Source organism: Dermacentor albipictus, chromosome 1 (genome assembly GCF_038994185.2).
Source record: "Dermacentor albipictus isolate Rhodes 1998 colony chromosome 1, USDA_Dalb.pri_finalv2, whole genome shotgun sequence".
In the NCBI taxonomy this organism is placed as follows: domain Eukaryota; kingdom Metazoa; phylum Arthropoda; class Arachnida; order Ixodida; family Ixodidae; genus Dermacentor; species Dermacentor albipictus.
The window spans coordinates 377851143-377879069 of NC_091821.1; the positions used below are offsets into that span (position 1 = coordinate 377851143).

At 45.9% G+C, this 27927-nt stretch overlaps 2 protein-coding genes across 7 annotated transcripts in view; one reads left to right on the forward strand and one right to left on the reverse strand.

Annotated features, from left to right (window-relative positions):
• LOC135901739 (phospholipid scramblase 2-like) lies at positions 1-27524 on the reverse strand. The gene is made up of 6 exons (XM_065431563.1): positions 27468-27524; positions 19163-19231; positions 17477-17616; positions 10125-10295; positions 4062-4220; positions 1-133 (listed from the first exon to the last, which is right to left on the reverse strand). The coding sequence occupies exons 1-6, from the start codon at positions 27481-27483 to the stop codon at positions 101-103; spliced, it is 588 nt and encodes a 195-aa protein (XP_065287635.1). The 5' UTR covers positions 27484-27524; the 3' UTR covers positions 1-100.
• The window catches only part of LOC135900247 (phospholipid scramblase 2-like), a 365712-nt gene that overhangs the window by 197130 nt on the left and 140655 nt on the right, over positions 1-27927 (forward strand). For 3 of the 6 annotated variants that reach the window (XM_070531925.1, XM_070531924.1, XM_070531926.1), the window contains 2 exons: positions 26489-26567; positions 26675-26744. The exons of the other annotated variants lie outside the window; for them this stretch is intronic. The gene's annotated coding sequence lies outside the window, so the exon portion shown is untranslated. The remainder of the gene's footprint in view (positions 1-26488; positions 26568-26674; positions 26745-27927) is intronic. 6 annotated transcript variants of the gene reach the window in all.

A 27927-nucleotide genomic window follows, 5' to 3' on the forward strand; every position in this document is an offset into this window, starting at 1 on the left:
TCCGGGAGCGATTGATTTTACCTCCTTGAACACAAAAATGGGCGTTTTCTGGTCACTTTCAGCCGAATCACGGAAACACTCCGGGCTGACGGTCGTCACTCTACCTTCTTCTGGATTCGAAGAACCTGTAGTCCTGCACATACGAATGAATGTAGAAAAAAAATGCAATAAAATATTAGTTATGGGGTTTTACTTGTTAAAACCGGGATCTTATCCCGCTACGTCTTGCTTAGCAGCGCAATGCCTTAGCCGCTAAGCCACCGCTATCAGTAGGGAAATACACCCGCTGCTCTTTTTCGCATGAAGTAAAATATGATCAAGACCTCTCGCAAGAAGCTATGTAATAGGGCCACAAGAATTGTAAATATGGTCCGTTTTCATGCTACTTGATCAGCTAATATGGGGATAACTTTTAATGCCTCATGCAGTTTCTATGGGCCAAATATGTTTGTACCAAATCGTTATCCCGCCTACTTGGGTCACTGGGTAAACCTCAGTAGAATGGGTCACTGAGTATGTGGTTATGCGTACTTTGTGCCGCTCTTCAAAGAACCGCTTTCACGCCGACATGGTTCACTGAAGATGCGTAACTGAGTGGGTACCGCTGTTCGAAGAAACACATTGACGCCGACTTGAAGCACGGGGTATAAGCCACGGGTACTGTTCTGCGCTTCAATGAACCTCTTTGATGCAAAATTGGGTCACTGGGTATGTACGTGCCAGTAGGCGGATGCCGCTCATCAATGAATGTCTCTAACGCAAACTGGCGTAAACAGATATATTCCACTGGGAATGTACCACTCTGGATTGACCAATAAGTGCCCTTAACTCTTTCGTTACCACGCTATTCAAATCATTGTATTGTATTGTATTGGGTTTTATGGCGCATAAGCGACTTAGGCTATCATGCGCCAAACACATGGTATACCTTATTTCAAAAATTGGGTATCCTCAGCGAGGTCCTTGTCCAGACAAGGCCTCTGAGTAGCCCAATAAACCAAATGAAGACCTCAGCCTTCTTCTCAGAACTGAGAAAATGGGTGAAGTGCATCATAAGATGCGTGAAAAAACCGGGTAATAATTTTTAAAATTAGTAGTTCTGTGATACGTTATATTTCGTTTAGGATCGCTGCGTCTTTCAAAAAACTAAATACAGATGAAGTTTCTACTAGTGGGTCATCTCCTAAAAGCAGACTGGGATGGAAGGGAATGCGTTCATTGTAAAATACAGTAAAATGTTTTTTCCATAGCCGTTAGCTATTCAAATCAGTCACCGGTGATTTATGCTTTAGATCACCAATTTCGACATGTTGGAGTCGTTTCTTATCCAGTGAAGGTCATCAAGTAGTTTGCAGAGGCACTGCACTTTCAGAATCAGTTTAAATTTGCGCGCTCCGGCGATGTTCTGATTGTTTACAGGCCTTTTTGCGAACTAATGTGCCTATGTTGTAGCGAAAAGCGGCGTGGTTGTTACCTTCTGCCACACTCGAGAAAAAGGAGAATGCCGCTCATGATTAGGCCGCACTAGCATCACAATTTTGTAATCACATGACTCCCAGCTGATCAAGAAATAAATTATATCACCGCCTTTGCCGTCCGACAGTGCTTAGCGGTGAAATTTTACCGAAAATGACACCAGCTGTTCACTAATGAGCTTAGCTTTGGAGTCCGAGTCGTATTATTCCGCCAAAGTGTATTTCTAAAGGTCCGCCACATGTCCAACATGTGGACCTGGAATGTTCAACCAGTTTCCAATAGTTTCGGTTTCGCTTCTGTCATAAAATCTCGGCAAGAGACGTTGCCGGTCTCACTGCGCAGTTATCGGAAGTCCCTCTCATGGCGGCGTCCCATGTGGCTGCGTCACGAGAAAAGCATCGTGCTCGAAACTCGAAACCCGAAACTCGAAACCCGCACTTCAATTTAGTGATGAGGACTCGAGTTATGATTCCGAAGATGACAGCAAAGCAGATTTAAGCTCTGACGGTCGATGTTTGGAGACAGCATGGAACAACCGCAGCTGTTCACCGGCGAGTTTCCTTTACGGCCTTGAATAGTCTCCTTCCTTGGGCGCACTTATGGGCCTATCTTTTTGCACGACCTGAGAGCTCTAATGATTACCTTCAGTGTGCGTATTTAACTTAGTTATGATGTGCTGCCATCGGCAGCAAAAACATCCATTCACGCCAAGAAGTCCGCCCGTAGCACATTTCGGCCCAACACTACGGAGCAGCGCAAGACAGTTTACAAAAGCTTCGGATCTTTCTTTACACTTCTTCTCCACAGAGGTAATAAAGACAATCTGCGAAAATGCAAACAGATATGCTAGGATGCATAATCTTCTTGTTTCCCAGCTACGCTCAAAACGATTGGTATTCCTCATCGGACCACCCTCAAAAGATGCCGCCAAGGTGGAACTTGAAATCGTCTTATGAGGACCGCCAAGCTGAACAAAACCAGACGTTTTGTGGGAAAAGTGCGAAATGGACCCATGCGTCACAAAATCCAGGAACTGCTTCACCGCATGGCATACGCGATGAACAGCTCTTAGTTTTCTTTTTTCTTTTTTTTGTATCCAAAGAATGGCGGTGTGCTGAGGTTTTTTTTTTTTTCAGATGCTATTTCTGGGTTACATGCCTTTGAACTGTATATTCTGCATTTCCTTCGATAATAATGTAGTTATATGTCATTTTCTAAATTTTATTTTTCTCAACTGGAAGCAGAATTGATGCATTGTAGATTTTCTTGTGTTTTTACCTAATTAATAATTTGTTTGGCAATGTGTGCTTTTGGAAAGAGCATTTCATTGCGCACAATACGCTATGGTGCAATTTGTGCTGGAATAATATTTGTTGGGATGAAGATTTTTTTTACGAGACCTGTAAATAACGACAACTCTCTGGCGGTAACGAAAAATTTAAGTTTCTCCCGTGCTGAAACGAGTTGAACCCACGCAACACGAGTCCTTAAAAGACAGAAGCCCAATGGCTTCGCAGACTGCGCCACAAATGAACACGGCGTGTGCCACTTTTTCATGAACGGCTTTTACGCCAATGCTTTAGCGATCCGCGTCATCGATGCACCGGGTATGTGCCACTCATCTGTGAGCCTCTAGGCAATTTGTGTCACTTAGTGCGGCCCATTTAGTGTGCGGCACGCAAATGAATAGTTCTCAGCGTTCACAGGCGCCGGCACGCCACGCCTCTCTTCTCAGAGGCCACGCTGTGCCATCTAGGAGTGTCGCTAGATGGCACAGCGTGTCCAATAAGAAGCACGATAAAGGAGCCCTGTTGCCGCATGACGGGGTTTTCAGCGTTCGCACGCACCTGCGTGCCATGCATTTTGGAGGCTAAGCAGAGGCTTCGAGGTAGTGGCGCTAGATGGTGCCGTGTGTTCTTTGGGAAGCGCAGTAAAGGAATTCTGTTGCAGTACATGCCTCGTACAGTGTCAGTACGTTGTACCGCTATACTGACTAATTGTTAAACGCATATCCGTCGACAAGCCTTGTGACATGGGTTCTGCTAAGTATTTCGTTTTCAATGCGAGACGAGTGTGCAGAACGATGCATACCCTTTGCGAATTTTGATGATGGCGACAATGATTTCCCGCATTCAGACAGAAAACGGTAAACCGAAACCCTTAATTGCCTCCAGATGATGATTTGGTGCGAAGCAGGGCTGAGATCGCTGCAATCGCCTGATACGAAATGCTAGTTTTGGGGAAGTTAACCAATCCTCTATCGGTAAAATAAGAAAAAGATAGCATTTTCTTTAAACGGAAATAAAGGCAACGCAATATACGAAAACAGCGTCCGGAAGCTCTAGAAAGATACAAGTTCTAAAACTTCCTTTTAAGACAAACATTTGCGCCATTGCGTGCCTATGCTATCTCTGTGAAAAGGTAAACATCAAAATTTCGCTGAAGAAAGCGTGAAATCGCCGACGCACATATGCCCGCCGTAATGCAGTCATGCCGGCGCCGGGCGATGACCGCACAGTTAACGCATGCAAAATGCGTTCCCGACGGCAAGCAGATTTGGAGGCGATGTCAAGCCCATTGCTTACGATGAGCATGGTGGCTGCGATGAGGGCGCCCTTGAACTTCGCATCCAAGTCCAATGGGAATGTGACGACGAAATTGTCGGCGATCGTGAAAAGCTCCTTGCGGACCCCACCCCATAGCTTGGTGATCTTGCCTATGAAGACGCCATTTGTGCTGCGCACCTTCAAGGGGAAATAAAAAGAGAAACACTAAAAGAGCATCCTTATACCTGTAACTTGGCAGTCTAAGTGCAATTTTGTCTCCCTATTAAAATAACATTTCTCGTCCGTGTCACCGCCATAATACCTCACTTTTTGTGTACGCCATGCCAATACTTGAATGACATCAAGGTTGCTTGGGCGCATGCAACTAAATCTCAATATTATTTAATTATTTGTTTTTTATCTGTTTGTAAATTTGTATATTTTGGTTTATTTGTAGGCACGGGAAGCCACTTCTATGCAGCAGTAGCTAGCGCTGCATTTACGTTTCTTTTTTTTCTTAATTGAAAATTGTTAACTGTTTAGTATATCGATTACTAAAATAAGATACCTGGTTGTTTCAGATGGCTAATACAATATTTTTCAGCAGCTTGGCTCACGAGATGTCACAAAAAAATGAGCTCGTAGATCGCGACCATCTTTCGTTTAGTCATAGCAATCCACGGAGATATTTTGTAGATGTGCGGAACTCATCGCAAGCATTCAAAGAAAACGTAACGCGGAATGTACCTGATGATATGATATGAAGATACGCCTTGGAGGGACGCAAAAGATCTCGTGCGCGCGCGCGCGTGTGTTTGTGTGTTTGTGTGTTTGTGCGTGCGTGCGTGCGTGCGTGCGTGCGTGCGTGCGTGCGTGCGGTATACGCACGTGTGCATCACTGTTTTGGTGGCTCTAATACAGAAATGCTGCTGCTCAAGAGCTCACGGGTATTCGTTGGCCGACAACTATGACGCTCGAAATTATTTCCTCAAAACCGAACAATGCCCCGATTAGTTCTTTATGTCCATTGTGCATGTCTTATTGATTGAATTAGGTTGTCCTCTCGTCTAATTTTTAGCCATGCCACCTAATCACTAGTTGAAGAAGTATTCGTCAAAGAATGTACTTCAGCGTGCCGTGCCCTAAATGAGCCCATTTTCTTCGCAATATTGTAGCAGACATTTGGCCGCACACCTCTCCTACTCGAAGCTCAGTACTTATCGTCAGTACAGTCTTGCTCTTAGATCTCTTGTACTTTACTGCCGTACTTCAAAATTCTGTCACCACTTTTGGTTGAACAATCGCATGAGTGATAGCCGTGAGCAACATCTAAACAGCCCTTGCGGAAAAGAGTGGGCGTTATGATTGAGAGAACGAATCACGCAACACTAGCGCACAACGTCTTGTAAACATGAACCTTCACGGCGCCAGCTGAGGAAGTGATCCTTTCTAACTGATCTTAATTTATGCGCATCTTCAGCTTCAATCTCTATGTTCGTTGTTGTCTAGACCCTTACGTGGAGTCTTAATCATATCAACTACAACAGCTGCCGTTATACATATAAAAAATTTCCAACCCTTCCCTTACAGGAAAACGGGAGTAAGCGAAGCTTGTCCTGCGTGCATCTGACCTACGTCATGGTTAAATAACCCGCAGGAAACGGTCACGGATTTCTTCGGCCTTCCGCTCCCGCGCTCGCGATCTTCTAGGTGCTGTCGGATTGCAGGGGCTCGGGCAGCTCTAACGGCTGGATCGGCACGCCGATAGCGAGCCCTTTCACGAGCAAGTTCACGGCGCCGCTCATCGAAAGCTGCTAGTTCTTCAGGAGAATGCACAAGGCGTGGCCATCCCACCCGTTTTCAGAGAATGAACTGAACGGAAACGAAGCCGGCGGGGTTGCCAGATAGCCCCGACAGAAAAGGCCAAATTCTCTCAAACTCTAGACCAAAAGTAGCCAGATCAAAATTTTTAGTGAGCAAAAAGTAGCGGAACACGTAGCCAAAATGTTTTATGATGTTCTGCAGGTTTCTTAGATTGTGTAGATGACGTCAAAATCTCACTGCGCATTTCCGGTTCCAACATTACTTCCACCACATGCTACCAGCGCAACAATGGCCTCAAGATCTGCGAAAAAATTCTAATGGGAGGTGCCACTCAGACGTGGATTGGGACACCACCTATTGTTACAATGTGCTAAAGAATTATTTTTTCGGTCTACTCTGGACGTTATTGGTATTTACTGAGCCACTTTTTGAGCTAACTTTAGTTCCCACCTTGCTATACTCAAGACGTTTTTATATAATCGTCGGGCAAAATATTGCGTGCTCCAACGTCGAGGATGAGATTCGGCAGATCACGATCGGGTACCCAAGAGGCGGCCCGAGCTCAAGATATCTTGGAATAGGTATGCCTTTTCTAAGCTAGATTCATAACATAAACATGTTATTTCTCTCCCCGGTCTCTCTCTTTCTCTCTCCATTTTGTGTGTTTTACTCGAAAGCATCTCCACGCTGAGTTATAATTGCTGCCGCTTGCAGGCACACATGTCTCTGGAGAAAACTTAAAAGCTTTTCACATTTTCCTCGTTCCGAGAAGCGGCAGTAGTGGCGGCAATTCACTTTTAAGTGGGAACAAACAGAACGACCTGCTGGCCCATAGCAGAGGGGAGTGAATTAAGGTTTATAGTTTTAATTCCTACCTGGATTACGGCGCTGGCAATAATCCTGGTAGCATTGGTATCAAAAAAATGTTGAAAGCTGCAATATTTAAACAGGGATTCACGGCAAGATTCGCGCAATGTGAAAACGCGTAGGTAAAGTTCTGTGAATGTCCGAGGGGGCAGTGTACACTACTTTCATTGCGACTTTTAGAAAATCTAATTCCACTAGGGAACATGCAAAATCGATTTTATGGGTCCCGCACGGCTGTCATGAAGTTAAGTACAAAGTAAACCCCTTTGTCTAACAAATTCAAGCACTACATCTCAGACTAGGCAGTCAGTGGAGCACTATATGCACCTTTACAAACTGGCAATTACTCCTTCCCAACCACCACTACGATGTGTGCCAAAATAATAAAATGGGGACGCAATGGTACCAGAAGCACTTATGTATAAAGAACGCAGTTCTTTTTATCACAGCAAGAAAACGTGCCAAAAAGAAGAGAGTTTAGCTTTGGAATGACGTATCAGAATGGAAACCATGATTTAACGCCATCCTACCCAGCGCTCTTAAATGTACTTAGTTTCCAAACTCTGCGGCGCACCTGTAGGGAGTAGGCGGAGTGTAAAAGGCTCCATTTCATTATTAACCTTCTTGTTTGAAGCCGCCTGAGGAACTCCTATTGCCAGGTGAAGTCCCCTTCTGTACACTGCCTCCAAGCGCTCGAATTGGATCGGTGATGGTGATATCAGCGGCAGCTGATGAAGAATGCGACTTGTTATTATTACTGCAGCGTTCAGCATAAGCATAGATATAGGATTGTTTCACCACCATACAAATGCCATTCAAAGATGTGCATTGATTCATTGCACTGATGCGGCCACAACGCTTACAACTGCGCGTCACCATAGTAGCTTGCTGTCAATGGTGATGCCCAGGAATCGAACACTAGCTGCACGACGAATTGGATGGCCTCTAATATTCCGCGACAGGCGAACTTACTTGCGCCGAACTCCTGCGAGAAACATGAAGGCAGATTTTTCCGCTGATAAGGAAAGGCCAAGCGCCGCTAAGTGACGATCGATGATGGAGATTGCACCCTGGGTTAACGCGGCCAAGCATTAGTGTCGATACCCTGCGATCAAAATGCAGATTTCGTCTGCGTAGATGGACTTTTTAACAACAGTCCAACCTACCTTCAGTGCCTCTGAAAGGGTGGCCATGGCAACTTTAAAAATCAAGGGAGATAGGACACTTCCTTGTGGGACGCGGAGGGAAGTGCGTCGCTTTTCGCTCATTATATTTCCGTGCTTAACCTGGACATGTCGCTCTCTAAGAAATTCATGACGAATCGAAGAGCATTTCCAGAGACACCCGGATCTTGGAGTTCGTTGATGATGCCAGTATGAAGCACACAATCGTATGCTTTGGCAACGCCCATAAATATGGCGAGTGTCGAAAGGCCATCGACGCGAAAGTGCTCGATGCGGCTTAGAAAGTCAAAGACACTGTCCTGGGAACTCCACTGATAGAAAACTCCACCATGGGCGAAATATGAAAATACACGACGGCAGTCTATTCCCTTGCTCAAAATCCCAAGTTAAGCTCTTATATATTGGTCTTTTCCATCAACTTTGATACGCATGATGTCAGTGATACTGGTCGACATGAGGCAAGGTCCACAGGATGCTTTCCAGACTTGATCACTGGAAAAGCTGATGCTGTCTTCCAGGTTTCGGGGATCTCTCCGGTGCTCCATACGCGATTAAATATGTCCAGAAGCGCTGAGTTTAGCTCGTATGACAGATTCATCACCATTTGATTGCTGAACAAATGGGGACTCATAGCACAGAGTACTTTTGATCTGCTAAACGCCAAATTTTTCAATGGGTTCAGGAGGAGCGCTGTTATTGGCAATCAAGCATCCCCGTCACAGTGCTTTCGCTCCTTTTTCGATGACTTGCACTGCGAAGGCTACGGTGGAGCGGGTTGGTCCCACAGAGCTCCGCCTTCTGAGAGCCACCGCGGCGCGCAGTTCAAATTTGATTTCGGGTGTTCTAGTGGACACCACTAAACTTCGGACTTTGGTGCCTACGATGCACCAAGCGGGGTTGTCCTCGGCCAGCCGCAGTGCGCTCAGCCCGCGGCGGTCGCTATGTCTACGCCACGTAGCAGACGGCAGTCATATGCAAATGTAGTTCGTTTGCGCAGCGCTTCCTTTGTGCACAACAGGGATAGAGTTCGCACTCGCACTCATATGCTCTAGTCTGGCCGTGCTACGAGGTGCGGACCGACTTTGTCCTGTACCCAGTTTACCGAGGGATCGTAGCCGCATCCAACATGCGCATTTCTAATCGCTATCAGTATAGTGGAATACGAAGCGAAGTCTGCCGAGGCGTGTTACAAGGAGCGATCAGAAGTAAGCGCGCGCCACCAAGCGTGTGTGAAGTCGGACAATAGGTTTCGCATGCTTAGAGGCTAGTTGAGTGTTCAAAATTTAGTCGAAATTAGCAAGGTCCGACGGCTACGACACTGATAAGCTAGGTGGCCAGTTTAATTCCTACCAGGGTTGCCGCGGGCCGCCAGGGCCGAGCGAAAGCAGGTGATACTCGGCTTCCTTCCAGAAGTATGTAATTCTTAATGGTCTTCGAAAGCAGATTTCCGCTTACTTCATCTTGTTAATTAAACTGCGTGAATAAATATAAACAATAACAGTAGGAATAATCGCATTGATCTAAATGCGCTTCTTGATTGATGTATGCTATTGCGGAATAGCAGCGGCGTATGCTAATCTGGTGTATTACGAAATAAAACGCCCAAACGAGAGTAATTAGGTGCGGGTAGTGTTCAGATGAAAGCGTTTGAGAGAAAGGTCATTTCTCGCTCCGCTTTAAGCCTTTAAAAGACTCCTCAAAAGAAAGCGCGTGCGCTTTGCGTCTTGAGATGACAGTCTATAAGGTAGAACGCAAAGCTTGTCATATCATGAAGGTGGGGAAGATTAATTAATGGGTGCATGTTCCCTTATTGTTACTTGTACTTTAAAGGAGAAAAGCTCCCTAGAAGTGGTGCATAAAACAGCGGACAGCAAAGTAGCACTGATGCACTGACACGGGGATATATGTGCGTGTGATTGTGTGATTTGTTTGTATACGTCAGCTGCTCTACTAGTAAAGTCGTTGTTATACGCTTAAGAGTGACTTCATTAGTAACCAGTTACTGTTTCACCGATAAGATTTTGAAGAATTTATGAGGATATGTATCTGTTAATTTTATCCTCTCAGACCCCTTATACTTTGTAGCTCTTATCTTCGTGTTCCGACTGCTCACATCTGTGTTTTCACTTAGCTAACGAAATAAAACTACTTTGATCAGTTTCATGTTCTTGTTCCTCAGATGATGTCTGGCTAATGTGTATTCTAAAACTATGATGACTTCACTTGCCTCAAACTCGACGTCCGATTTACAAGGTGTGCTGGATTTGCATGATGGTCCTGCTATGTCCAGCACTCTTCTGCTATTGCAGTCGTTCACTGAGAACTTCGGGTAGCACATGGACCACTCCTGACGTACCACTGCGACGACGTATCCTGGAGGTGCTTGAACTTCTATTTCCTAAAAAAATGTTGAGAGAAAGATGACGGTTGCGTAAAAATGAAGGTTATGTGCCCACCTTCCAATGTTTGTGCGAGTGGAATTGAGAAATCAACAAGTGACCTAATACCTTTTATCGCAGCGACAGTATGAAACCGTACTTTCTAACGCAAACATCACGCAGCCGAATTATGCACATCATATTTACGTGAAAGTTTTTTAATCTTGGTGCTATTTTGGGGGTTCCTTTTGTTATTAACGCTTGAATGAGGAGGCTGTATCACGGCCGCAATTGTGGCCAGGCTCGTATGTCAAGCCAATAGACAGTTTGAGCAGAACACTATGGTATACTGGCTGCCACGAGTGCGCATGCGTGAAGCTCAATGAGCCCCAGTGCAAGTTTGAAGCAACGCTCTGCCGATACAATGCTTGCATAACATCGCCGTGCGCAACCTGCCCGCTACGACCCTAGTGTTACCGTGGTACTCTCTCTCCATCGTGAAAGCAAGAAATAAACGGTAAAAATCGGCCATCGCTTAATCTCTTTTCACGCCGAGTACAAAATATAACCGCTGTTTTGCCGTTATTGTTCAGATAGGAACTATTTAACCTTGCGTTGAAGTTAGATTACCACTGAAGATGCGGATGCTAATTGCCATGCGAACAATGTACGGAGTTCTTGCCAGTGGTACCATAACGCTTCTGAAGCACTAGGGCACAAGCCTGATACTGGTGGGTGTGATGGTCCCGATGCATTTTCTGCAGGACCGGAGCCACTTGAATGCACTTGCACGTGTCGACGTAAGCTGGTGGCTAATCACGTGGCCAGATGTGGTGGTGGGGTATCCTTGGTAGTTGAAGACGGTGCGGCCTGCTAATATTAGGGCAAGGCGTTCGTGCTGGCTTGTGAGATGGGCCTGGACATTTTCCCAAACAGTCGTGTGTATGTCAAGGCATTCTATTTGGATGGTTTCAGTTCCGGGGCGAGACACAAGATTTGCCTGTACGGCTTCCTGAGAAGCACGCCAACATTGTCCAGCTAGCCGGAGTAAGGGGTAGGTAGCGCGTGGCATAGGCCACGCAGCTGACGACGATGGCATGAATGAGGAGAAGTACATCTTCCTTGTTGAAGCCGGGAAGTTATACTCTCAACAACCCTGAGGGCTTGAGATGTTGTAGTGGTGAGACGTTGGAGGGTTAGAGCGCTACCGCCATCAGGCTGGAGGTGGAGTACAATGGTGCTTATTTGTCTAACCTCGAGAAGGGGTGTCCGTCGAGGGTGAGGTTGATTTGGGAGGGGTTCATGCGGTCACCAGACGGCGTCTTGCGTCGGAGGCCTAGAAGTAGCGCGACTTGTCTTGTGAGCATTGGAGACCTCACTGTTGTATGTATCGATCAGCGACGTCAACTGCTTGCTGGAATGCATCTTGTTGAAAGCCCACCGATCCCTTCGTCGTCCAGATCGTGGCACCGTCTGCATACATAGCTTGATGTATGCCCTGTATGCAGTCAAGCTGATGCGGGAGTCCCTTCATGGCAAATTGAAATAACGCGGGTGACAGCACAGGTCTTCCGACGGGTTGAGATTGCAGACAATCTATTCAAATGGTGACAATCTATTCCAAAGGAAAGCACGGACGAGATTATACGTCTGCATTCCGCCTTTGACAGCGTTGGCGTTGGTAAGAATGTAATGCTGAAAAACATTATCGTAGGCTCCTTTGATGTACAGGGCAAGGATGTCGCTTGTGCTCATGGGGGTGACACGTTGCAATACTTCCTCTTTTAGTTGGATAAGGGTGTTCTGTGTTAGAATATTTAAGCGGAAGCCAAACATGGTCTACCAGAAGAAAGTGACTTTCGAGGTAAAACTGTAATCAGTTGGGATCAACGAGCTCATAAAGTTTCCCCAGGTAGGATGTCAACGAGATCAGGGGGAGAATATTTAGACTCGGAGACTTGTCGGTTTTGGGAAGGAGAGTGACGCATCCATGCTTTCACTCGTAGGGTAAAGTGCAGTTTTGCAGTGTTGCCTAAAGTGTTCGACCAAAACCGCCAAAGAATTGGCATCCAAGTTACGGGGTGGCTTGCTTGTGAGCCTGTTTCTCCAAGGTATGGTGTTGCGGGGGAAGGGATTAAGAGCTTGGCTTAGGTATGGTGGGTTGATGGCAAGGTCCAGGTCCTCGTTGGGGGCTCCCCTTTAAATTTTCTGAGGGGCTGCCGATATGGTGGAGGGTTACTGTACTTGTTTTGGAGTTCTTGGAGAACATCCCCGTCGGTGCCTAGGTACTCATGGCGAATCTTCGCCCTCGTGTGGTTGGTCTTGTTCTTTGAGGGATCTAGTAGATAACGTAGGATGCCTAATGTCTCGGTGATACTGAATGTTCTTTGCAATTTGTTGCAGAAATGTTGCCAATTCAGCCTGATTAGTGGGATGGCATGGTTCTCCTCTGCCTCGGTGAGCTTGGTAATTCGAAGTTCAAGCTGACCACGCTATGGCAGGCCTGCCAGAGATGGAGTAAGTGCAGGTCGACTGAGGGTTCTCTGTTGTGAGCGCGACGGTATTCGAATGCCTTTCGACCACTGCCTGACGGTCGTTCACCCACGATTAATGATTGTAGATGGTGTGTCGGGAGTTACGCTCTTTGAGCGCGAAAGCCATCCCAGTCAGTGAACTTCGTGCGGAGGATCTCTTGACGAGGAGCGTTGTCGATGTGGATTTTCGTGACCAAGAGGCAATGGTGCCTGCCGAGTGTCTCTTCCGTGTTTGACCATTGAGCACGCTGGATCCGGAAGGTGAGTGTGACGCCCGGGCAGTTGTCACTGTTCACCCTATTGCAAATTCGTAAGGGATGATGCGGGTCCGTAAGCACGGCGATCCGGTGTTGTTGGATGGCGTTGCCTAAGATTTGCCCTTTGGGTATGCATTTAGTGTAAACCTATGCTGGGTGAGCGGCGTTGAAATCGCCAATTATCAGCAATCTGTGACGTCGATCAAACTTCATTGTTTGGAGGAGGAGATCTACATCTGATAAGTTTCTTCGCGGGGGCTGTAAACGTTACAAAAACAAAAGACGCCACTGTCACCTTTTCGGCGAGGAAGAATTTCGAAAGGCAGATAAGGCAGTCGATGGCGATGCCTTCTAGTGGGTGGGTTACTGTTGTTAGTCTAATATGCGTGCGAATTGCAACTCTGCTATCCAGAGGGATGTGTGAGTGTCATAGCCTGAAAGCTTCGGTTAAGCACTGGTTGCCTCCAAAACGATAACATCTAGTGGCGCGTCACTCTTGATGTTTTTCCGAAGGGTGCTTTCTTTGTGACTGAAGGTGAGGGAATTCCACTGCCAGATCACAAGGGGGGGGGGGGGGGGAGGGGGTTCGTATTAGAATATTCTTTACGGTTCTTCTTATCCTTAGCTCTTAGTATCCGCCTGATCTTTTTTAGGAACGCTCTGTGGTTCTGGCAAACTTTGGGCCTTTTCCTTTTTATCTTTCCCAGACTAGTTCTCTTTGATTGCTTCATTATTCAAGGTGAACATATTGCATGGATCAGAGTTGGAGTTAGAGGGCATCAAAGTGGGCGTCGAATTTCGGGTTTGTGTGGGTCATCGCTGCGGACAGGGTGGTGATTTTATTCTAATGGCGGTGTCTGAGCCACAAGAAGACACTTCTGCCTCATTCTTGCCGGCTTCCTGTGCCATGTTGGCTGGGGCGGTGGGTAGGTTGATGTGTTTGGAGATGGGTACACATGTTCCAGGGCTGGTCTTAAGGGCTGGATTAACGGGAGAGGTGGTGCTTTGTTGAAATAGTTGAGTGCGCAGCTACTGCATCACTGCGTATAGGGCAGCGTTTCCGTTTCGTAATTTCGTATTAGTTGAATTATATGATTTTCCTGATTCTTGTGTGTGTGTTTGTGTTTGGCAGTTGAGGGGGCATGGGGGGCTTTAGGAGACATGTTCGTGGCATTTTGGGAGCTTTCGGAAGAACATCGTGCTGGTGGCTTGTTGAGGCCTGGGCTCCAGCAGGTGGCTTGATGGTGTGTGACGGCTGTCGGTGAAGCCATGGCCTTTTGACGTTTCCGTCTGACTTCCTTGCAGGATTGTCGTGGTCTCCTTGCAGGATTGTCGGTTTTTTCACACTCCTTGGAGAATCGGAAATGATGGACTAAATATTGAGCCTGTCTTTGCCGACGGAGGGCTTTCGTAGACGGCTTTGGCGTAAACCTACGAAGTCTAACCTTGCGTAAACCTACGACAAGAAGAGTGCAAAAAATTAGGGAAACGTCATGTTCATTGGGAGAGCCGGGGCGGCTGGTTCTCTGAGCTTGCGGTGCCTCGGAAGGTCCACGCAATGAGCGGCGAGCAAAGTTAACGTTGCTCGGTGGCTCTCGGACCGCGCCGATGGCACCACCGCTACCTTCGAGTGGCAGTGGGATTCTCCCTCCTTCCGATATGCCGAGATCTTCCGCATGCCACCTGGCTCGAGCGCCAGAAGCGCAGGTGAGAGTTGGACCAAAATACTGCAATGATGGTTCAGTGACCATCGCCGCATCACGAACCAGAGCATATAGCCGTCATCTGAATTAATAGAGAACATGATCCACTCGGTAGGAATGACTTCTCATGGTAATAATGCCATGCCGTGCATACTTGCACGCATTTAAGGAATTTGTCATTGTCATGCCTGTCATGTCATTCATGGAAATCGCTTCATGGATTATTATATACATGCCATGATATCTATTCATGGCATTCATGCCAATTCTATTGCGAAATGCATGTCGGGAAATCCCATTTATGTCACGCATGCTTGTGATGACATGCATATCCAGATAATGCATGTCATGTCACAAAACTCACTACTGGCATCCATTCTCATCTATGGAGTTAATCTCATGACATGCATGTCTAGTCTCCCATGTCAGGTTCATCTTGAACAAGTTATTTGTCAGGATGTTCACGACATGAATTAAATATATCACATGAATGACATGACATAGATGTCGTGATTTGAGTCTCACGAATGGCGTAAACGACACGGGTCGATGGCATTATTTTTTCTTTACCTAGATATGTTCCTGAATGTGTTTGACGAGGCATGCGTGCATCACTTGCTCACGCATGCCTTGTAATTTTATCTCATGTCTTGGTGTACATGGGAAATCATGTACTTTATTTTTTATTTTGTATACTCCCTGGGCGAAAGGCATTGCAGAGGGTAGTACTTATGTAATGAACAAGAAACAAAGAAGAATTACACGCAGAATATCCTGTTGGAGTGATCTAATTGATGCGTAGGCATTTGCTACTAATAACCTGCTGCTTCATCGTCGTGTACTGCTGGGTTTGGTATAACTGCGAGAAGCACCACGACAGAATCTTTGAAACACCGAAATGATAACTGAAACCAACACGAGTATAGAGGAAGGAGATGCGTGTATCTGCCATCTTGACTCATGTTATAAACAACTCACAGAGGATGAGCATGTGTGATGAAATGACGAGAGAGATCTTGTAACTGACGCAAATATATACAACATTAATTATGAAAACCGTCTTTTTTTGGTTCTTCTTGGTGCGTTTCCTTTACAGGAAAACTGTTTACCACTTGGCCACATGTGCATCCCCCGCATGCGTTCCCAAGGGGGAGTGGGGAGGGGAAGGGGGACGGCAGCAGCGGTTGCCGCAGATGCATGGGAGGTGTGGTGACCACGGCGGTACTTGTCTCGGCGTATTGTAGTGCCGCATTTAAAAAATGCATGAATTCACAATGTATGCAGCCCATGTATGAGCCAAAACATCTTCGATGGTAATCTGTCTAAATATGAAAGTTGCGGCACCACGATTTTTTTAACCTTCAAATTGGATAGTATTATGTTCGGATGATGCCGCTTCTTCGTGGAAGATTAGCAATAGCCGATGCGTGATGTAGTACGTAACGTTATTCAACAGTGTCTCGTGTGGGTGACCTCGTACGTAGACGTGGTCGATGACGCTTCCTCCACTCGATGCGAACCATTATCCACCATGATCAACCGTGTTAGGGCGGCGACTGCGTATGGCGCGGTCCTGCGGCTTGAAGGCTATCTGCGACGGGAGCAGAGTACGCCGAATGCTTATAGCATCCTTTACGTTGTGTTATGGCCTCTTAGTTCACGTTGAAACGAGACGCAGCAAGCATATCAATTTGGTCACTGCTGCGGGGCCAGCTTGAAAGCGATCTCGTCTTACGTGACTGACTCACGGATGGTTCACTTTCTTGGGTAGGCATTAAAATACTTGCGAATTTAAAATGCGTAGAAGGTTAAAGCATATAGCAAAAATCGCGCAGAAACTTCTTTGGGAATTCTTTAAGTATGCGTAAGCATTGTGCAATTCGCATATCTCCACGCAGCCCGGTGTCTTGATCAACGCTATGAAACTTGATCCAACCAGTATAAACGCAGCACTGCCACGACAGGAAACGCTGCCGACAGCGGCGCAAGGTGAATTGATGACGAAAGCAAACTACTGCCGGTTGCGGCGACAGGTGCGCTCATGAGGTTGCCATCATCATAAACCGTTATCGCTGTTTAGTGCCTTATCCATCTGCGTCCAACCATTACCGACCGTGATCAACCATACACCGGCAGCGGCTGTGCGCTGTGTCCTTGCCGCCGCATGGGCAGGTGCGCAAGCCATAATCTCGATAGCGACCTGCGATGGGGACAGAGTGAGGCGAGTGCGGATAGCTTCGAGCGCGCTCAGTTCTGGCTACTTAGTTGGCGTTTATGCGAGACGCGCGGGCCTTACTACGAAGGCGATCCCGTCTTACGTGACGGATGGTTGGATGAACGGACAGGTTTCCTCATTGGGTGGGCATGCAAATGCTTACTGAATTAAAGGCTTGGCTATCGCTTTATGGCTTTTATTCCATGACATGCATTTCATTCCTGTGATGACATTTAGGTCATATGGGTGGTTGGTCGGTTCAGAGTGGCTAAAGCTCGCGAAGACTGCTTCGCGCTAAAGACCAGGACTGGGAAGGCCAGGCGCTGCCATCTCGTGCCATGGCGTCATATTCGTTGCGTCCGTTAAAAATAGTCTGCGGGAGATCTCGTTAAAACTAGCTTCTGCAGTAAAGACGGTATACTGAAAACTCTCAAATATTTTAGACATATTTACGATCTTCAATTCAACAGCCAAAAGAGAACACGTGCTCACTTGCTGGCAGCAGCAACACCACGGGAGCATGCATCTCAGGGGCCGCACGAAATGCATCACGACGGCGTTCCTGTGGTCCAAGACGTCCATCTCGAATCTACGCGCATTCCGGCAACAACACTGTGCGCAACAGCTAGATTCTGCGCAACGAGAAAAAAATAATTTAGATATCAGCAAGCGACAAAGCACCGCAAACAGAAATATGGAATTAGAAATTGAGCACAATTCAAGAAACAAACAGCTTTTCCGCCAACTCTGATGTGAACCTTGCCTACTATGCTGAACACAGAAGGCAAAATAAAGGGGGTTCGAGCAAATTCATTAGGCGCGCTCACAGTTCATGCTCATTTGGATGTTGAATATTTTGAAGTTTTCGGAGAATTTCGTAAAGGAATCATATATTGCCAAACACCCTCATCAGGACGTCTTTTACAACCCTGCGCTTTTGCCCCTTTTCTTTGCCATACATTTCTTAAAAACATTTCTTTTAAAACAGTAAAAACTTAAAACATTCAAAACATCAAAATATTTTAACACATTTCATTAAAATACATTGCATCAAGCATATCGCTCCTCTTCAGTGTAAGTACTAGAAGGCGCAGGCATCACTTCCTTTCAAGATGAGAGGGTACAGTTATTCAGTAAAGCTAACCTGCATCCTGTTCATTTTTGCCGCATCCTCATACCGTCGTCATCTCGGAATTGCCGTACCATTACCCTCATGCCTTCGTCGTTATGCCGCCTTGTTGATCCATCAACATATTTCCCTTTTTCTTTTTACTCCATCGTAAGCATGTTGTCGTCATCCAATCGTGATGACGCCGCCATTTCCATGCCATCGCAGTCATGCTGTCACACCATGAATTCCTTGTCTTACCGTCGTAGCAATGCCGGCCGCCGTTCTAACTTATTCATTTGAATCTTTTCAGACCGTCGTCATCACGCCCCCGTCACCATAAACTCTTCAGCTCATTGTCCTCTCGCAGACGCGATCACATGTTCATTGTTATACCGTCTTCATCATTTCAGAATCGTCATCCTCTATCGTCATGCCACAGTGGTACCACCGCCTCCGCCGTTCTATTGACGTCATTTTTCTTCGAATGAATGTGTTTTATGCAATGCGAGGTGTCGCTACATTGCTTGAATACTAACTGCAATGACGTGAACCATCATCGTGATTTCGCCTCTGCGGAATATCTTAAACGTTGTGACGATTAAAGGTCATAGCTGTGACAAATGGCACGAAAGCTTCATGAAATCAACTTTAACAGTGATTCGTGTCAAAAGATTGTGTGAGATATTTCTCTTGTTTTTTTTTCTTTTGCGCAACGGGGTCAGAATTAATGCGCTGTTCTTATTTAGACGATTTCCTCTCGTTGCAGCTTTAGTTGGGGTGTGCTGTCCTGTACAATAAAATTGGTTTTTGCAATCGTGAGTGCAAAGTTTTTGTCACGGCGCAAACCAGCAGCCGTCAGGGTGGAAAAAAATTTAGTGTGAGTGTTTCTGATTTCCATTATTATATAGTACAGCGGTAGCAACAAAACGTGCAACCCTGATCTGCTCGTACGCGACTATCTTATAATTAACGTGCAGCTTTTGTTTTAGGCTGTACCATTAAAAAAAGGGAGTTGGTTGGCCCTAAGCCGCGGCACCACTTGAAAGACATGCGTGCAATATACTCACTTTCAGCAATATTGTAGATAAATTGTCCCATGGAATTCGTCACGATGTAACAGTTGCATGCTTCAATACCTGTAAGAGAAAGAACTCGACTTAGAAATGCCGATTGATCTCAAAGCGATATCCATCACAGCGGCTGAACAACTATGCAGTTCAAGAGCTCATCACAAAGTCGAGAGTTCAAGCACTGGCCGTGCGCCACCGCATTGGGATAAGTCGATTATACACAGAGAATAAGTTCCCAAATAAAGCGGTCGCAAACTTCAGGTTCTGCTACAACAGTATACAAAGTCTTCTCGCTTCCTGAGCAGCTTTCTGACGCAAACACCAGTCGAACTATCGATTGTCCGATTTATGAGTAGCACCATGAGTTTGTAAATCTTGCGAGACTTGCAGCAGTAAACGTGCTACTAAAAGCGCTGCAGATGGCCGTATACTTCATAAGCTGTACGTCAATCTTCTCTGCGTACGCGCCACACACAAAACTGTCGTACAACCGGCGCAAACCGCGTTCTTAGCAATCTTATTTAAATTCACGTTGTGAAATCGTCTGACTTTCACCGTGGCCGGAAGCATGTGGTGTTGCTGCTTCGGGTTAATTACACGTTACTACTTTCGGTCAGAATGAACAAGAAAAGCAGCTGTCGGTGACGTGACAGACACATGTTCCTCAACTTCGAATACCTTCATTTGCTGTTGTATTATGATTTGATCAAGCAACCCCAAGTACTCGAGGCCAGGTGCGCACACAATGCCCGGTGGGGCTGGCGGTTCCTGCACGTCAACTTGTACAAGCAGAAATATGTTAGAAAAACAGATTTAGACGGTCTATAGACTGTTTATGTACTTCTTATAAACAGCTCTGGCTTTGCAGATTTACTTTGAATAAATACGCACACATCATTTTTCCAACTACAGCAAAACGAAGCAACTGTTCATCCCAATCTGATAGCACCGTTTCAGACGGCACAACTGGCATGTTTAAGTATAACGTCCTAAGATGCTACAACGAAAAACGATGATCAGAAAGTCACCTTGGTTTTTCTATCTTGCAGTATTATTGCATAAACTACACCAGAAATGTCCGCACAATGAATAAAGTCACAAGGTCGGCCCTCCGTCTGTGACTCCGTCTGTAAAAAGGAACTAGTCACCTGAGCATACTATGCGAATGCACATCACAAATGCTTTCACAAAAAAATGTACGTCCTTTATTATTGTATATGACGAATTTCCTCTATTCCCCTGCGCTATCTGCGCTTTTTATACATGCGGCCCTATTGAAAAGCCAGCTGCAACCTGCACGTCTACATCTAAACCAGACACGTACTTATAGCCGTCAGAAGGCCTTCTAACCCCTCAACACTTCCTCCCCACCTATCCTCGTAATGGAAACAATAAACGATTAGTGGCGATTTGGCGGTAAGTAATTCCTTTTTTTTTCTTTGTTCTCAACTACGTCTGGCCGGGTGCAGCGGTGGCGTAGAGGTAGAACACCCGCCTCGCGTGCAAGAGGTCCGTGGTTCGAATCCCGGTGCCGGCAATTTTCCACCGGATTAAAAAAAAAATCCGCGTGTTGATAAAATTGCACAAACAGGCCTGGAGTGTGGCCTGATCCTGGTGACCAGAACCGGTAACGCACTCCCTCACCTGAGCAGGATTGGCCACCCTGGTGCAGTACTTGGCCACAACCTCCTATGAACACAACAATCAAACCCCGGCCCTCAGTCCCCAGCAGCTGCGAAGCAACTGACCACGGCGGCGGTCAGACCTGCGACGCTGCAGAGGGTGCTAAGAATCACTGGCTCCGGACAGGCCGCCATTGGAATATGAACCTGGCAACGTTTAATGCTAGAACGTTATCTAGTGAGGCGAGTCTAGCAGTGCTATTGGAGGAATTAGAGGGCAGTAAATGGGATATAATAGGGCTCAGTGAAGTTAGGAGGCCAAAAGAAGCATATACAGTGCTAAATAGCGGGCACGTCCTTTGCTACCGGGGCTTAGCGGAGAGAAGAGAACTAGAAGTCGGATTCCTGGTTAATAAGAATATAGCTGGTAACATACAGGAATTCTATAGCATTAACGAGAGGGTGGCAGGTCTTGTTGTGAAACTTAATAAGAGGTACAAAATGAAGATTGTACAGGTCTACGCCCCTACATCAAATCATGATGACCAGGAAGTCGAAAGCTTCTATGAAGACGTGGAATCGGCACTGGGTAGAGTGAAAACTAAATACACTATACTAATGGGCGACTTTAATGCCAAGGTAGGCAAGAAGCAGGCTGGAGACAAGGCAGTGGGGGAATATGGCATAGGCACTAGGAATAGCAGGGGAGAGTTATTAGTAGAGTTTGCGGAACAGAATAATATGAGGATAATGAATACCTTCTTCCGCAAACGGGATAGCCGAAAGTGGACGTGGAGGAGCCCGAACGGCGAGACTAGAAATGAAATAGACTTCATACTCTGCGCTAACCCTGGCATCATACAAGATGTGGACGTGCTCGGCAAGGTGCGCTGCAGTGACCACAGGATGGTAAGAACTCGAATTAGCCTAGACCTGAGGAGGGAACGGAAGAAACTGGTACAAAAGAAGGCGATCAATGAGTTAGCAGTAAGAGGGAAAATAGAGGAATTCCAGATCAAGCTACAGAACAGGTATTCAGCTTTAACTCAGGAAGAGGACCTTAGTGTTGAAGCAATGAACGACAATCTTGTGGACATCATTAAGGAGTGTGCAATGGAAGTCGGTGGTAACTCCGTTAGGCAGGATACCAGCAAACTATCGCAGGAGACGAAAGATCTGATCAAGAAACGCCAATGTATGAAAGCATCTAACCCTACAGCTAGAATAGAACTGGCAGAACTTTCGAAGTTAATCAACAAGCGTAAGACAGCTGACACAAGGAAGTATAATATGGATAGAATTGAACATGCCCTCAGGAACGGAGGAAGCCTAAAAAAAAAACAGTGAAGAAGAAACTAGGAATTGGCAAGAATCAGATGTATGCGTTAAGGGACAAAGCCGGCAATATCATTACTAATATGGATGAGATAGTTGAAGTGGCTGAGGAGTTCTATAGAGATTTATACAGTACCAGTGGCACCCACGACGGTAATGGAAGAGAAAATAGTCAAGAGGAATTCGAAATCCCGAAGGTAACGCCGGAAGAAGTAAAGAAAGCCTTAGGAGATATGCAAAGGGGGAAGGCAGCTGGGGAGGAGCAGGTAACAGCAGATTGATGGTGGACAGATTGTTCTAGAGAAGCTGGCCACCCTGTATACGCAATGCCTCATGACCTCGAGCGTACCGGAATCTTGGAAGAACGCTAACATTATCCTAATCCATAAGAAAGGGGACGCCAAAGACTTGAAAAATTATAGACCGATCAGCTTACTGTCCGTTGCCTACAAAGTATTTACTAAGGTAATTGCAAATAGAATCAGCAACACCTTAGACTTCTGTCAACCAAAGGACCAGGCAGGATTCCGTAAAGGCTACTCAACAATAGACCATATTCACACTATCAATCAAGTGATAGAGAAATGTGCAGAATATAACCAACCCTTATATATAGCTTTCATTGATTACGAGAAGGCGTTTGATTCAGTCGAAACCTCAGCAGTCATGGAGGCATTACGGAATCAGGGTGTAGATGAGCCATATGTAAAAATATTGGAAGATATCTATAGCGGCTCCACAGCCACCGTAGTCCTCCATAAAGCAAGCAACAAAATCCCAATAAAGAAAGGCGTCAGGCAGGGAGATACGATCTCTCCAATGCTATTCACAGCATGTTTACAGGAGGTATTCAGAGATCTGGATTGGGAAGAATTCGGGATAAGAGTTAATGGAGAATACCTTAGTAACTTGTGATTCGCTGATGATATTGCCTTGCTTAGTAACTCAGGGGACCAATTGCAATGCATGCTCACTGACTTGGAGAGGCAAAGCAGAAGAGTCGGTCTAAAAATTAATCTGCAGAAAAAAGTAATGTTTCACAGTCTCGGAAGAGAACAGCAATTTACAATAGGTAGCGACGCACTGGAAGTCGTAAGGGAATATATCTACTTAGGACAGGTATTGACGGCGGATCCGGATCATGAGACGGAAATAATCAGAAGAATAAGAATGGGCTGGGGTGCGTTTGGCAGGCATTCCCAAATCATGAACAGCAGGTTGCCATTATCCCTCAAGAGAAAAGTATATAATAGCTGTGTCTTACCAGTACTCACTTACGGGGCAGAAACCTGGAGGCTTACGAAAAGGGTACTACTCAAATTAAGGACGACACAACGAGCTATGGAAAGAGGAATGATAGGTGTAACGTTAAGGGATAAGAAAAGAGCAGATTGGGTGAGGGAACAAACGCGAGTTAATGATATCTTAGTTGAAATCAAGAAAAAGAAATGGGCATGGGCAGGACATGTAATGAGGAGGGAAGATAACCGATGGTCATTAAGGGTTACGGACTGGATCCCAAGGGAAGGGAAGCGTAGCAGGGGGCGGCAGAAAGTTAGGTGGGCGGATGAGATTAAGAAGTTTGCAGGGACGGCATGGCCACAATTAGTACATGACCGGGGTTGTTGGAGAAATATGGGAGAGGCCTTTGCCCTGCAGTGGGCGTAACCAGGCTGATGATGATGATGATGATGATGATGATGATGATGACGTCTGGCGACCGGCTGATCGAGTACACAGAGCGCCACTAAATCTACTAACGAAGTTTGCAAAGAAAAGAATTGGAATAGAATAGTTGCATCATTCCGGTCCTGAAAGCCATATTGTTCATGAAGTATTTTCATCCAATTCTACTCATTTCTTACCATCCGTCTGCCTGAATGACCACTCTAGGCAAAAGCAAAAGGCTGATTGCACGAGAGCCACAACAAAAGTGCAAAAAATTTAAAAAAATATTTTCACTGCTTGCAACATAAGGCCCCTGCACAGTTTTGTCTCTCTATGCACCCTTCAGCTAATTTTGGTGCTTTGCCTTCCGTTATAATTTTTGAGCAAGAGCTGCTGCACTATAACTCCTGTATGTTACTTTTTTTATGCTAAAAAATGTAGCACAGTGACCATTTCACAACACAGCGTTATTGCTAGAAATGACTGACAGTTCAAGATAATATTGAAAAGTGTTAGGTTCTCGCAGACATGGCGCTGGCTAACAACTGTTGTCAATCAGTCAGTCGGTCGCTAATTAGTCGACGCCGTGTGTATGTGTTTCTTGTTTCGTGCCACCAAATAGCGCTGTTCTTGTTTTTATTTTTATTTCCATGCATTGCAGTTTAAGCCATGACAAAACGGTGTATTCAGACCCTTCTTCTTTTTTTTCTTTTTGTCAATTACTCATGAGTGCGGCATTAAGAAGACGACACAAATGAACGACAGAGAAAGTTTATATATTTTTGTTTTCTTGTCTTGGTACGTTTTGTTGGAGAACCATATGTGTTGGAAGTGATCACATGGAAGCACTAGGCCCGCAAGTCGTGGCACCGTAGGACTGTTGAGGTGATACTGTGGTTTTATAGGTTAAGCTTTAGTTATTTGCATTATTACTTTTCGCACACTGGTGTCCCTCTTAGGCAGATGCCTTTTTATTGTGCGCTTCAATACCCGTATTCGAAAGAATAAAACAAGCTTTACGCTGTAGAATTGGTCGAAGAGCACATTCCAGCCAATCCTGATGCTGCACATAAAATTGGTGAAGGCGGCCAGTCACTGACTGAGCACACTCACAAAGCATTTTACCAGTTTGACCTCTCGGCCCGTATTCGTTAAACGCTCGTATCTTACACTAGGATTGCTCGTAAGGGCAAGTTCCAAATAGTAAGCACTTCCGAGTGAAAATCTTTGTGAATCCTAGCCCTAGTTTTTTTTTTGTTTTTGGAATACCTTACACACGTCCAGAGAATAGGGCAGTAAGCCGTATATACTGTCCTTGTTCACGTACAGATACACGCAAAAAATAATAAATTCATAATTATAGAATTTCTGTCATAAAGACGTTCATACATGTCGGAACAAGGTGGGCTAGTTGTGCTTCATCCCAATGTCTCTAAGTTTCTTCTTTGTTTCTGTCCATCATTTAGATGTGTCCTAACAGCCGCCATCAAGTGCTAGATTGTCAGGGTGTATTTCTGGATAAACAATGCATGGATCAGACGAAATGGCTCCCCTGTGCTTTGTCCTAGCGACTGAGACGGTCGCTTGCCGGTTTGTCCTGCGTACAGTAATTTACATGCCGTCAAGCAATGTGAGAAGTCAGACCACACAGGGAATTTCCCGTGACGAGAAAGATATTGCCTACTATAAGACACCATATTAGGTGGCTTATCTAGAAATTAGCAATGAACAAACAATTAAACAAATGCATCCTTAAGAAGGGGATGGGTGGGCGCGTCTTCTTAGGAGCTGGTAGCTGAGGAGTATATTCCCATGCTGGTGATATAAACAACAGCGGTGAAAAATGTAAATAAAGTGACTGCTTTCACAACCTTGCTGATCTCACAAGCTAACACTGATACAATAGTGGTACGAACCAACTTGATATTGACTACCTAAGTGTTTTCACCGGGCACACAATCAAAGCAATTAAAAGAAATTTTAATCACGTTGCCCTCATCCGAGTGACACATTCGTGGCTGGCAGTCGAACCTGCTACCTCACGTTCAACCACAGACGCCTCAGCCAGTGAACCATCACGGCTGGATAATATAAGTCAGCCTTCTATAAGAATGCTGTTGAGACGTCAGGTCCCCAGTGCTGCCATGAAGACTATAAACACAAGTTTCACACTATAGAAATGGTCATGTAAGTACACATGCGTGCCCTTTATTGGGCCCAATTTTGGTTGTTCCTTATTTAATAACGCACTAGAATAAACACCATCTGATGCCGAAATGCTTGTTCTGTGGAGGGGCGGCCTCTCTGTGTGTAATGGCAATGAAAAAAGGAAAGAATTGACTGGGTCCCTTCCTATGCGCCCCAACCTATCTTATTTAATGCTTTATAATCAGACGGTAACCTTCTCAGCAGGCTATTTCACACGCCCGCTTTATGGTTCCTTGCATAAAGGAAAAAAGGTTTAAGCCATACCTTTACAGGACAAACCTCTTTAAACAAAATTTTTTCACCACCTGCGTATGTGGTGGATCGCGAGAATCCTGACGATGTTTTAGTGCAATTTTCCCACCGGAATAATGCCCAAAAATAAGCTGTGGTTCATGCATAAAAATATATGCAGTGCGTTTAGAAACCTTAGCAGATGCGTATCATTCTTCTTGGTTACAGCACGTGAAATCGAGTACATTTCTTTTTTCAGATCACCAAGCGCTTGGCGGTCAACGAACATCTTCGCTTTGGCGATGCTCTAACTATACACCGAAAACGATATCATTGCCGTAAGTGAGGAGGAGGAGGAAAAGCTTTATTAAATATTGAGAGGGAAGAGGGGAATAAGGAAAAGGGTAGCGTTGGAGAGAAGTTATTGGATGCGTCCCTATTCCAGGACACCAGTGATCCTGACTACTCCCTCCGCCTGGTCCTAGAGGCCCCTTTGGGCCCCCAGCCCCGGCCGGGTGAGTAGGATCTCCCACGACTCCTTAATGTAAGTAAGCATCTGAGGCGAGTTCGCTTCTGGTGGTCCTTTTGTACATTCCCACGTCACATGTGGCAGCGACGGCCACGCACCGCACCATCGACAAGTGCCGGCATGTAGTGTGGAATTCATGTGGTGGACTCTTCCCAAGTGGGGAGTCGCGCTGAGATCTTAGGCGACGCAATCCATGAAGAACATGCAATCATATGATGTCAAGCACACGAGGGCATCCCAGGCAATGAGAGGACACACTCCCTAGCTCGAGAACTCGCAAAGCGAGCGGGGAACCACAGCCCTTACCAAGATATTCCACCTACAGCCCGAGACATCCTCGAACACCAACGTCGCACGAGAGAGCACCTTGCCCCCTCCCCCCCCCCCCCGCGCGCATCGGCAACTGGGGTTACAATACAGGAGACTACAAAACGATGCATACAGGAGAATACAAACACACACCTATCCACGTAAGTGAGATGCGCTTGATGGGACAGTGATTTAAATGGCAAGCCCGGCGTTGGAAATGGCGCCTTCGTTCCGCCATGGACGCGCTCGTATGCTGCAGCAGCACTGCGTTGCTGCTGCGTTCCAGCACGATCATCGTTTGGCTTAATCGACGATAGCTCTCTCACAAACGCATAGATAAGGATGCTCGGGCAACCAAAGGTGTCGTTTTCTCCAGTACAGTAAAAGTACTTACGGTTACCTTGAATCGGAGCCATGGCTGGCGCACCGTTAACGTTCTTCGTCCTTTCTTCTTCGTTCGAGCGTCATAAACGGGGCGCATGCCCACGATGGTGATGTGCCGCATGGTTTGAAATCGGAGTCACGTGCAGTAAGAAAAATTGTAAAAGATATTGCGTCAATATATTGTGTACTTTTCCATACTGTTCGTTTCGTTTTCGCTTATGCTTGCTTGCTATCATTGTGGTTTCTAGGTTGTTGGATTTCTCGTCGTAATGATTAGGAATGTTTACATGAATAATCGTACACTCAGGTAGCATGGAGAATTGCAAGGCAGCTGGCGGAATGTAAAAACAAAAATTTTGGGCGGGTTTGCCGAATTCGCAGCCACATGTGCTGGTTAACGCAAACATAGGGCGGAGACCCACAGCGCTGCCTGAACAGCCCAATCAAACACTCTCCTAGCTTATACGAGGTCACTT

Coding starts and splice junctions, on each gene's coding strand:
- LOC135901739 (XM_065431563.1), bottom strand. Junction 10,296..17,476: donor GGTGTTGCTGCTGCCAGCAA/GTGAGCACGTGT, acceptor ACATTTTTTTAG/GAAATAGAAGTTCAAGCACC. Junction 134..4,061: donor TCGCAGCCACCATGCTCATC/GTAAGCAATGGG, acceptor TCGTATGTGCAG/GACTACAGGTTCTTCGAATC.